This window comes from Eptesicus fuscus, chromosome 11 (assembly GCF_027574615.1).
Source record: "Eptesicus fuscus isolate TK198812 chromosome 11, DD_ASM_mEF_20220401, whole genome shotgun sequence".
Classification (NCBI taxonomy): domain Eukaryota; kingdom Metazoa; phylum Chordata; class Mammalia; order Chiroptera; family Vespertilionidae; genus Eptesicus; species Eptesicus fuscus.
This window is the reverse complement of record NC_072483.1, coordinates 24,401,483-24,414,308: the sequence shown is the minus strand read 5'-3', so window position 1 is coordinate 24,414,308 and position 12,826 is coordinate 24,401,483. Positions and strand designations below refer to the sequence as shown.

Here is a 12,826-nt window from a genome sequence, read left to right as displayed (position 1 = left end):
TGAGTCTGCCAGTAACTTGCCCTATGACCTTATTTGCTGATCCTTAGTTATTTCATCAATAAAATGACAGTATCAAATGACATGATCACTAAGATTCCTTTGTACCCTAAAATGCTATTAAACACCTTTCCAACCATTAGACAATCTAGTGTGATTTTTAAGTTCTTCTGTGAGAAGAATTGTGTTGAATGACAGCTTTTGAAAAGAATACTTACATTTTGGCCCACTTATCTAGTTCTTCTTCCAGATATGTTTTAACCATTTTTGGTTGAAGGCCAAGAGAATTTCCCAAGAAATAGACAGCGTTTTCATCCTTATTCACTAATGATAAATCAACTGGAATAGAAGAAAATGTATAAAATGCTTATTCAATTAATTCATATTCTTCCATTTGGCATTGCTAATCCAGTGCAAACAATAAATAAGATTAACTTCAAGAAGGACAATAAATAATAGCCAGTTTGGCTCAGTGCATAGAGTATCCCTGAAGTGTCTGGGGTTCGGTTCTGGTCAAGGGCACGTACCTAGGTAGCAGGCTCAATACCCAGCCCTGGTTGGGGCTTGTGCAGGAGACAATCAATTAATGTGTCTCTCTCACATCAATGTTTCTCTCTGTCTCTCCCCCTCCTTTCCACTCTCTCTAAAAATTAATAGAAAAATATCCTTGGGTGAAGATTAACAAAAATACATACATACATACATACATACATACATACATTCATAACTTTAATTCTTCCCAAGGATAATATCAGATTTTGTAAAAAATAATCTTTTCCATCTATATTTTAAAATAATTACACCTATAGAATCATTTCTTGAGATCTTTCATATATATTTTGCTCCATGAGAAAATCTAAATTATCAATTACTTCCAACCATAAATACCCAAAGGAATTAGAAAAGTTTTAAAAACAGTATTTTTAGAGGAAGTATATCAGCCTATCCAGTCAGAGTGAAAAGTTAACAGAATTCAGGCAAGTACTAACCCTCTGAATTAATTGATGTTGTAGATATGCCAAAATTAAAAAAAAAAAGTCTAATTGGTGAGATATATATATATATATATATATCACCTGAGTTGCTGCCTCTAATATATATTAGATATATTGTATTGTTACATTTTTTTCATTCTCTGTTTCTATACACATATATTAGTACATATATAGGCAAAGATTGTTCTCTATATCTACTTATTCAAATAAATCAGAACTTTTGTGATTTGTCTGTATTATAAGTCTCCCTTGACTGCAACAAATGCAGTTTCACTAGCAAACTAATCCGTGTGCTTAAACTATAGCCTAGAAATGCACAAGTTTGTAATTGTGTTCTACTAAATTTTTTTCTTAATTCTATGGGGAAAAACGGTACCTTTTGGCTAATATTTCATTTGCATCATTTGGCAATATATTTGTCTTTACTTTAGAATACCTAATTAAACCTCTCCAGACTTCTTAAGGCATATCATCTATTTCATCCTGATCACTTTTATAGATATTGTGCCTCTCTTTCACAGTCACCTTTTAAGCCTGACCCAGTGAAAAAGCTGTAAATATTGTTCACACATTTAAATTGGATTCATTAGCAGTTCTTTGTTGACCTAGAGAACAAATATTGAAAAAATTTATTTATAATTCAAGGGTTTAAATTGGTGTATATGGGTCAAATTTCAACTAAGCACTCAAATAAGTACGTAATAAAGACAGAACATGTCCTGTGTGTGTCAGCCCCATGAGTGATCAAAGCTGAGGAGGCAGCAACTCAGATTTCTGTCCCCATTGTATGATTTTTGTTCTTTCATTATTGATGCTTTTACAGACAAATAGGTAGTGGGCTGCTTTTATTTAGAAAGTCATTTTTAAAGTGTGTTCAATGTGAAAGAAAAACAAAATTATAAACCAAATCATCTTGCCTCATGCCAACCCAAAATATGTTTCATTATGTATTAGCCTTATCTTTCTCACACTTCTGCTCTTCAAACAAATTTTACTTACGACTTATTCATCCACATATGTGATATCTATTGCAGGTCCCACACTTGTAGGTATTACAGATTGTTTCCTCTCTCTCTCTCTCTCTCTCTCTCTCTCTCTCTCTCTCTCTCTCTCTCATAGCACTGCCAGAATGGCTTTTCTTAGAGAAAATAAAGTTAGCAATGTAGCAAAGTGAAGATAGTAGGCACCTGAGGTTGGGAAGAACAACCTCCCACTTGATTGCTAATCAAGTGTTAGCAATAATCTTTGAGGGTGTTGACATAGCTGCTGTGCAGAGAATCCATCATACATGTAAATATTATGTTTATAATTATATGAATCAAAGTTATGTCCCTTTTTCCCTTCTCTCCCTTCTACTCCTTACTCTTTGCCGCAACTCAGCAACTCTTTCTATATACTATATACAAGAGGGTAGAAAAATAAGTTGAATATCGCATTCCCAAATTGTGATCAGCTTCCCAATCTTCCAATTAATGGATTCTTTATGTGTTCCCTGAGTGTCTGGGGGTTGTTCTTCATTTGTGCCAACAGGAGCCCGTTGGTCGGGATACCAATTATCTGCTAGACCACGACTCATTGCTTCCCATCCTCAAGACTGTCATGTCAATTGTTACTGACTGTCACATCAATCATTACTGATCATCATCTGCTGTTCTTTTATAGCTAGAATCCAAGTCTAGAGTCTTCTGGAAAACATCCATGACAATTTGACCTCTAGATGAGAACATACTTCTTACTGTTTCAGTGCCAGGGCTTGGCTGTTACAGAACTAAACACCTTGTGGGTTTTGTTGGATGGTTTATTCACTATGTGCTCATGGCCTTGGAAGAGTTCCCTTTACAAAAACATTCACTGCATTTATTCTTTGTTCCAAAGTCAAGTCTGGACTGACATCAACCAGTCATTCTTGTTCTTCAGGATATTTTCTATCTGTTGACAAATTTTTAACATATTGAAGATTTGATATTCTCCCAAAATATATACAGTGGAACCTTGTTTCTCCAACTTAATTTGTTCCAAAAGGCTGTTTGAAATTGAATCATTTTTTCCCATTAGAAATAATGTAAATTGAATTAATCCATTCTAGACACCCAAATGATTCCCTGGTTTAACCTTTCTTATATACAGTACTTGTCTATTGTACTGTTTAACCTATAAATAAACACTTTAAAAGCAAAAAAGGGCATGAAATGTAAATGAAAATTTAACATAAAGGAAAGGTACAGTAAAAACTGAAAATTTTACAATAATTATAAGCAGCAAGAATAGCAAAAAGCCACAAAAAATATTCACAGCACAATATCCTGAGATTTAATAGTGGTAAACTGACTCACATTTTTGCATTCTCTCCTTTTTTTTGTCACCTGAGAAGTGTGTGACTCATCATACAGGTATCAGCATGAAACGGTTGTTAGGTTGTGAAGTGAATTGTTCCAGATGGAAGACGTTCGAGAAACAAAAGTTCCACTGTATTTTATAAATTATGACTCAATATTTCTTTTCTTTGAAGTAGGAGTTGACAATTTGGACATGAGTTCTTGTAATTTCTCAATAATCCTTTTTTGTTTTCTCGCCCACTTTAAATGCCTCTTCACAAAGGACATGACGCTTACTGCAAGTTCTCCCTTTAAAAAGTAAATCTCAGCTGGATTAACATGTCATTGTGATGGGTTAAGTCTTAAGATTGACTAACTCTTCTTTTAACGCCTTTACTTATTTTACTTGTGAAGATCTTCCTCCTTTGGCTTTATGTCCATCTCATGTTTGGGATGAAGTAAATAAGGGTTTCATTTCTTTCCTCTTAATCCATCTTAATCCTGTCCAGATCCCCTGGTACTCTAAAAAATTGTGATCTGTGATTTTGTGTTTGTTTTGTTAATTTTTAGAGAGAGAGAAGAAGGGGTGAGAGAGGAAAAAAACACAGCAATTTGTCGTTCCACTTACTTATGCATTCATTGGTTGATGCTTGTATGTGCCCTGTCTGGAGATCGAACCTACAACCTTGGTGTATCGAGATGACACTCTTACAAACTGACCTACCCAGCCAGGGCTTGATTTTTGTGTTTAAGTCAGATCATTTGCTACATTTGCTCTATTAGACCCAATAGGCACAATACTCAAGTAATGATCTTCAAGGTAGGGCAAACCAAGCCTTTTCTGTCAAGAACCAGAAAGCAAACATTTTAGGCTTTGTGGAACATATAGTTCCTGCTGCAAGGACTTGTTTCTGTCACGGTAGCATGAAAACAGCCATAGGAAAATATGTAAATAAATAAATGTGGATGTGTTCTCATTAAACTTTATTATTAAAAAAAAAATGTTTGCTGACCCTTGTCCTAAGGTTATTCTCCAAAATCTGGCACAGATTGGACATGCTGCAAGAGTTCATGAATTTCCTACGTCAATCAAGTCTCTCTATCTTCTTTCCATCCTCCTTGATCTGGGCATAGTTTCCTGTTATTCACCATCTGTATTAGTTTGCTAGGTGTTTTGTAACAAAGTCCAATGAACTGGGTTATTAACCAACTGAAATTTATTATCTCACCATTCTGGAGGCTGTAAGTCCAAAATCAAGGTGTTGGAGGATTTGTTCTCTCTGAAGGCTGTGAGGGAAGGATCTGTTATAGGCTGCTCTGCTTGACTTCTAAATGGCTGTCTTCATGTTCACCAATGTTCTCCCTGCATTCTCTCTGTCTATCTCAAAAATTTCCCGCTTTTATAAGTCATACTGGATTAGAGCCACCCTCATAGCCTCATTTTAACCTGATATATCTATAAAGACTCCATCTCCTATGAGGTCACATTCTATGGTTCTAGGGGCTAGGACTTCAAAACATAAAATTTTTAGGGAACTCAGTTCAACCAATAACACACTCCTTAAAGGTTTATTTGACCTCAAAAGGTCTAAGAACTCTAAGAACTCAAGAGTGTTAGCTTTCCATAAATAGGCCTCACCTCAATTCGGCCTTAAGTCAATAGTCTTAGAGGCATCTGGCTAGAGGCCTCATCTCTTGACAAAGGTTACAATGTGATTGCTATAGAAGTTCAAGATCCTGGAAATTAATTTGATTGCTTCTGAGTAGTATTTTACCTGCATTAAAAATGTCCATCACTCTAAACTTTATTTGCTTATTCTCTTAGTTTATTTATATGTTCCAATTTTAACCCAGGAACCAGTTTCATTTATGCAAGATTAAAACAGGAACTATAAATTAACTAAAAAGGTTTTTTTTGTTTGTTTTTACAAATTAAAGAGAAAATATAGAAGTAAGCCAATGGTTTGACAAAAAGTAAAGGTGAGTTCTAAAGATATTTAAACTGACTTGTCTGCATAAATATTTTTAAAAATTAATTTGTTATTAAAAGTATCTCAAATTTGAATGATTTTATTATCAGATGCCAGTGTATATCTTTAATATATATGTCATGGGGGGTAAATGTATACATATAAACCAACATTGAATGGGACTGTCAGTGTGAAATAAGTATAAACACTTCCTATCAGAATTGCAGAAATGTAATTCATTCCATATAATTAATGTTTATTGTTGTAATATTATTAGTTAGAGATTTTTTATTAGACTAAAAGACTAGTTTGCTAACATATTTTGATCTAATTTTTAAGTAAATGTTTCTCTTTTAAAAATTTAGTTTAGATTGATATATTTTTTTGAATTTAGGAATTTCACTTTCTGCTTGTTACACACTTCAAAAGTCTAAGATACAACTTGATATAAAGAAGCAAAACTGATTCACTGCCTAGATCTATGATGTAAGGAAGAGTTGATTTCTCAAAAGTTACCTTGGTAAGCATTATTCTTGGATTGGTTACTGTGACAGCTAGATTTTCATATTTTTTGCTTAAAAATGTAGGGGAACCTCAGTGGATAGAGCTTTGTTCTGCAGACTGAAGGGTCCCGGGTTCGATTTTGGTCAAGGGCACAAGCCTGGGTTGTGGGCTCAATCCCAGTAGGGGGCATGCAGGAGGCAGCCAATCAATGATTCTGTCATCATTGATGTTTCTATTTCTCTCTCCCTGTCCCTTCCTCTCTGAAATCAATAAAACATATTTTTTAAAAAATGTAGGAGCATTTATATAAGAGATCTTTTCCTCCATATGTATATGAAAAGATGAAAGCCCATTCTTTCAAAGGCCATGTGACAAGAAGATTTAGGTGTTCCATTAGAGTGTTCTTTGATTAGAAATCCTAGGCTAAAATTCCAACATATTATGACTGCTCATTTGAGAAATCTAAGGATTTCACTCTCAAATTTAACAAGGAAAAAAGAAGAAACATGAAAAGAAAGGAAAAGAAAAGGCCCTTGTTAAAGATATTGCAGTGTTTTTACAGATTGGTGAACATGAAATTGTTGCTGATTGTATTGCAATTAGTAATGGGAAGCATAAAGATTCAAGCTGTGTTTGTTTCATTTGTATTTTGATTATTTGGAGCCTTGGTAATATCAAGAAGATTATAAGCCCCTAATATGAATTTGTTGGATAAGAGCTAATTGTAAAATTGTTACAATCTAAATGCTTGTGATACCAATGTGATTGGGTCTTGGTTGTTGTTGTCAATACTGAATTGAATTTGGTAATTTGGAATACTAATGAACTAGGATTGATGTTTATGTCCATTAATCTCTGAGACCATATTCCTCTGAAAAAGTAGGTCAAGATTTTATCGGTAGACAAATAATGTCCAGAAGCAAACCACTGGTCCCAGAACTTATCACTTTTATTAAATGACACATAGAGTACTGCATCTCACAATTCCTAAGGACCAATTCTGGGTTTGGTAATTAGAATGAAAAACTAGCTTACTAACATATTCTTCTTTTTTGAAAAATATTTTAAAATAAGTTTTTTCTTTTTTAGCATAATTTCAATTTAATAGTTTTTTCTCTTTAAGTACAAAACCCTATTTTTGTCTTTTATATTTCAGAGAAGTCTAAGACATACTTGACCTGGAGGAGCACACTCCATTCTGACACACTAAATGTAACTAAAAATTCATTGAGTAGCACTTGAGAATCTGCGAAGTCTGAAATACAAATGTCAATAGGCTTATCAAGGGGAGAAGACCAAAATCTGAAGTGCCACCAGAATTTGGCATTGAGTTTTTAATTTTGTTTCCACCTCTGAGAAATTGCTCCTGTCTTGGTTTCAAAGACATCCTGAAACCCCAAATTATATAGTGTATGGACTGTAAGAGCTCCAAGAGAAGCCTAGTATTCCCACATCTGGCCCTTAGAAAATTACTAAGGGCCAGATAAAGAGAGGTGAGTAAATTACTCTGGTTGTTGTTTTTTTTCCTATCATTTTTTTCTGTGATTTTCCATGGTAATCACCAGTCACTCCTGTGACAGCGGTGGCAGTTACAATAGCAGCAGCTGCACATACACCCAAACCACTGAGAAAGAAAGCATTTCTCTCTAACCAGAGGAAGGATAGTTCTAAGAATGTAGGATAACTCTGGTTGCTTTTGTTTTCTGCCCTCTTGCCTTACCAGAAGCAAGCATAGTCACAAGAAGTGCATAACATAATGTGTAAATTATATTTTAGTTTTCTGACCAGAGGAAAATGAGAGTGGGCCTCTGGGGACAGGAAAGTTTTAGGCAAAGAGGGAGCTTAAGAAAATGATCACATAAAGTTGTACATAAACTCCTGAGCTCACCCTGAACGATGCTTGAATGTATCTAACCCTAAACATTGTAAAAAAACATTGAGAATTGATCCCAGATTTCAAATTGGTGACTAAGTGGTCTATGTGCAGGACAAATCCTTGCAGACTAAACTTATCTGGGTAGACTGGGTGCTAAAATAAACCAAAGGAAATGAAAAATATCAACATTCACCATAGGATGCAATAAAACACAAAGTCTCATAAGATAATATTCAAAATATATAGATAAAATTCAAAATTATTCAACATAAGAACTAGATCAATCTCAACATCTCTGACAAGAAAAGAATCAATAAACATCAACCCAAAAATAACACAGCTATTGGCATTATCAGACAAAAATTTTAAGGTAGCTATTATAATCCTAATGTATGAGGGAAGTTACTATTTAAATGAATGAAAAGATAGAAAGTTTCCACAGAGAAGTAAAATATTTTAAAAGGAAACAAATTGAAACTTTATAACTTAAAAACATACAATACATAATTGTTTTAGTAATTTCAAGAAGGACTAAAGAACAGAATGGAAATGGCAGAGAAAAGAATCAATGACCTTGTAGACATAACAATAGCAGTTATCCAATCTCTGCATCAGAGGTTAAAAAAAAGAGAGAGAGAGAGAGATTGTAAGAAAATGAACATTGCAGTTATGCCAATATAAAAAAGCATAACATTTGTATCTCTGAAATACTAGAAGGAAAAATGAAAGAGTGGGGTGCAATAGGGTTTTAAGAAATAATGGTTTAAAACTCCTCAAATTTGTCAAAAGATTTAAACTTACACATTAAAAAATCTCAGTGAACTCCAAGTATGATAAACTCAATGCATGCCAGACACATTGCAAACAAACATCTGATAATTAAAGATCAAAAAAAGTATTTCTTAAAGCAACCAGAGAAAATAGCTATGGCCGAATAGGAACCAAAAATTCTAATGACTATACATTTATTTTGTTTTTTAATTCTCGCTTGAGGATATGTTTTATTGATGATTTTTTTTTCTTTCTTTCTTTTTTTTTAGAGAGAGAGGAAGGGAGAGAGAGAAACCTCAATGTGACAGAAACATCGATCAGTTGCCTCCCTTACATGCCCCAACCAGGGATCCCAGGGATCGAACCTGCATCCTGGGTATGTGCCCTAATCAGGAACCAGAGCCACAAGCTTTTGGTGCATGGACAATGTTTCAAGCAACTGAGCTACCTGGCCAGGGCAATGACTACACATTTCTTATCAAATATTCTGGAGGCCAGAAAGCAATGAAATAAAAATTTTAAAACACATTTGAAAGAACATAATTATCAGTAAAGAGTTTTAAGTTGAGCAAAAATATTATTCAGGGATGAAGGTATAATAAAAAAACATTCTCAGACAAAGAAAAACTAAGAAAATTTAAGTCAGTAAATCTGTCTTAAAAATAATAATGAAGGAAATTCTTTAGGATGAAGAGAAAAGATACTAGAGAAAAATTTGGACTTTAGCAATGAAAGGAGAACAACAGAAATCACAAATATCTAGGTAAGCATAATAGATTCTTTATATAATATTTTAAAATATGTACAATACCCAGTTTTAAATTTTGAAAGAAAAAAAATGAACCTTATCTGATTGGGTTTTTAGTGTCTGTAGTATAACAACTACAACATAAAGAAAGATAAGAGGACCAAGTATATAATTATATAGTGGTAAAGTTTTTACAACCTACTTGAAGTGATAAAATAATGCTTATAACTTGACTAAAAATTTCATTTATAATTAATGTATACTATGATTAATATATTATATTATATATTATATATTAATTTATAAAGCAACCATTAAAACAAACCAAGAAATAACTATAAAGATATATTTCAAAATTTGATATATAACTTAATGCTATACCAAAAAATCCCCCAAAACAAAGCATCATTTTTATAAAGGCAAGAAAGGGGAAAATAAAAGTTTTAAAAAATGATAAACTGAAAACAAATAATTAAGTGATAGACCTACATCTAAACATATAAATAATCACATTAAACATAAATGGTCTAAATGCAGCAATTAAAAGTCAATTATTGCCAAGATAAATTAAGTGACCAAACTATGTTGTGTCTATACGCATTCTGAGTACTTTATTCTAATGATATAGATAGGAAAAACATAAAAGGTAGAAAAATACATGCCATGCAAACACTCACCAAAATGAAACTTGATCAGTATATTGATATCAGACAAAGTAAACTGCAGAGCAAGCAAACTACCAGAGATAAAGTAGGATATTGCATGATAATAAATGTATCGATTCAACGAGAAGATATAACAATACCAAATGTGAGTGCATCCAACAACACAGTCCCAACACACACAAAGCAAAAACTGAGGAAAAACTAAAGGAGAAATGGAAAAGTCTATACAATTACTGTTGAACATTTCAATGAATGCCCATCTCTCAATAATTAACATAGTAAGTAAATATAAAATCAGTAAGGATATAGAACTGAAAAAAAACCATCAAGCAAATGAATGTAATTTATGTTTATTGAACATTCCAGCAAACAACGGAGTAAACCTTCTTTTAAATGTACATAAAGTATTTATCAAGACGGACCATTGTCTGGGTAAAAAAAAAACCTGAGCAAATTTAAAAAACTGAATTCATACAGTGAATGTTCTGTGACCATAATAGAAATAAACAAGTGATAAATAATATAAAAAAAACCTAAAAATAACACAAATACTTCTAAATAAAACATGGATCAAAGAAACCTTTGAAACTTAAGTTTGGGTGAGGAGTTCTTTGATAAAAAGCACAATCCATAAAAGAAAAAAACAACAATATATTAGGTATCCTCAAAATTAAAAACCTCTGGTCTCTGTGAAAGATTATATTATGAGAATTGAAAGATAAGCTCTGGACTTGGAGAAAGTATTTTCATATCACTTATTCAACAAATGATTTCTGTACTGACTATATAAAGGACTCTGAAAAATCACCATTTTAAAAATGGTTAAAATATTTGAGCAGGGACTTAAAAAAAAATCTTCATTGTACTTTCTTTACTTCTCTAGTTATAGGACATCCATTCAGCCAGATTGTAGGCAGTTCTGAATGATGGTGTTCTGTATTTTAGTTGTAATTTGCATGTGGTTGTGGGAGGCGGTGAGTACCCGTGTTTACCTGCGCCACCATCTTGGTTCTCCCAGAGCTACATTTTTTTAAAAGAAAATATGTGGATAGTTCACAATCTCATACAACCATTAATGCTAAATTCCATTAGCTATTAGGGAAATGCATATAATATCTCAAATGAGATATTACTATACACATTAGAATAAGTTAAAAAAAAGAACAAAAATATGACAATACCAATTGATAGTAATAATGGGGAACAATGGGCACTCACACATTGCTGATAGCAATGCAAAATGTTTCAGCTACTCTGGAAAACAGATGGACAGCTCTTTCTACTGTTAAAAATTCACTTGTAGTATGATCCCACAATCTATTTACAGCATGCTAGACCAGGGGTTGACAAGTTATGGTTTGTATGCCAAATCTAGCCCTGGTTAGTTTCTGTATAGTCTACAAGCTAAGAATTTTTTAAAAGACATATTTAATTGAAAGAAGGAGGGGCGAGGAAAAAAAGATGGGAAAGTGAATATGTTGTCTGCCAAGAGTAAAATATTCATGCACAAAATAAGTGTGATAAAAACTTTACGTTCACACAAGCATTGTATATGATTGTGTATAGCAATTACTCATCAACACCAAAACTGGACACAACTCAAATGTCCTTTTTAAAATCAAATCAAACCAGTTCAACCATCTTAATTTAGCTTATAGTCAATCCCTGTGAAGGAAAAACGGTCACTGCCTTTATAAGCTGCTTTGTAGCAATATGCCCCTGATTCTCATGCCATGTTTTGGTTTGAGTGCTCTTGGTTTGCACACTGTCTTCTTGGTGTGCGCACAACAAATTGTTACTAACTAATGCTTCAGTGATTCACTGGTTTTACTTCGGCTATTTCTGAACCTTTGACATTCATAGCATAGCGCTAGAAATGGGATCCAAAGAAGACAAACCCCCACAACCCTGAGGGTAGTGAGAAAAGCAGGTCCTGCTACCCACAGAGTCCTCTGTACTCACTCACAGCTGTCTCACAGACCATGGACTTGTGGGGTAAGTCTCTGTTACATCTGAGCTGTGCTCTCTTTAACATTCTGCGTTCTCCAACTTTATTATGCACACTTACTTTCTATTTCTGTTTGTTTGTTCTGTTTTGTTTCTTTGTTAAAGCTTCATGGTAAGTCACCCATCTTTCTCAAAAAGGGGAAAACACATGATTCTTGGTATTTTGAAACAGCTGTTGGAAAACCTCGTTAACACATTGCGTACCAGTCGTTTGATTGCTAGCTTTACCCAGTGGCCAGATAAGTTTCTATTGAACGACTACAAAAAAACGTTTTACAAAGTATCATACTTTAAAAAGATATTAGTTTGTAACAACATGTAATAAAGGACTTCAAAATGCAATGGGTATTTAATTTTAGGGCCTGCCTTTAACATTTATGTAAAACACGGTGTGATATGAAGACACGAGAATGCTCGTGATCTGCCCGCAATGTGTTAAGATGTTTTAGGGAATCCAAAGACAAGATAGGTTTCATTTCTTTGTCCAGGATCCTGCTCCTTTCTGAAAAATGGGGCCTCTCTTAGATAGTTTGAAATGGTCATCAGCATTCTGGGAAAAATTGTTTTAGATAAGTCCACCTTAAGGGGCTTCCTTAAAAAGAGAGGATCTCATACTTCTTGGAGACAATATGATGCATTCTTTGCTTGGTATAAAGAAGCTTCTAAAAGACAAAATGACTCCCAAAATAGCTTTAAAAGCATGCAAATAAAAATCTTTAGTAAAAGATTTTGGCCATTTGAGCAGATAACCTTAACTTAGTCCATCTGACAGAAACATAATTTGGATCCAACTATTCTTTTGAGTTTTGTACTTGAGACATAGATAATTTTTTTAATTATAAGATTCATGTCTGTGTCTATCTGTATGCTTGCATGTGTCTATGTATGTATGTTATAGATACATGATATTTTTCTACCTCTGGATGGTATTATCAAAATTAATTTGTAAAGATAGCTATTCAATTATTTTTTAAGCCA

General features: G+C 33.5%; 1 protein-coding gene across 1 annotated transcript in view; it reads right to left on the bottom strand.

Annotated features, from left to right (window-relative positions):
- The window catches only part of KYNU (kynureninase), a 110,032-nt gene that overhangs the window by 86,213 nt on the left and 10,993 nt on the right, over positions 1-12,826 (bottom strand). The window contains exon 3 of the mRNA XM_008143491.3: positions 216-336. Within this exon, the coding sequence (XP_008141713.2) occupies positions 216-336 (121 nt within the window). The remainder of the gene's footprint in view (positions 1-215; positions 337-12,826) is intronic.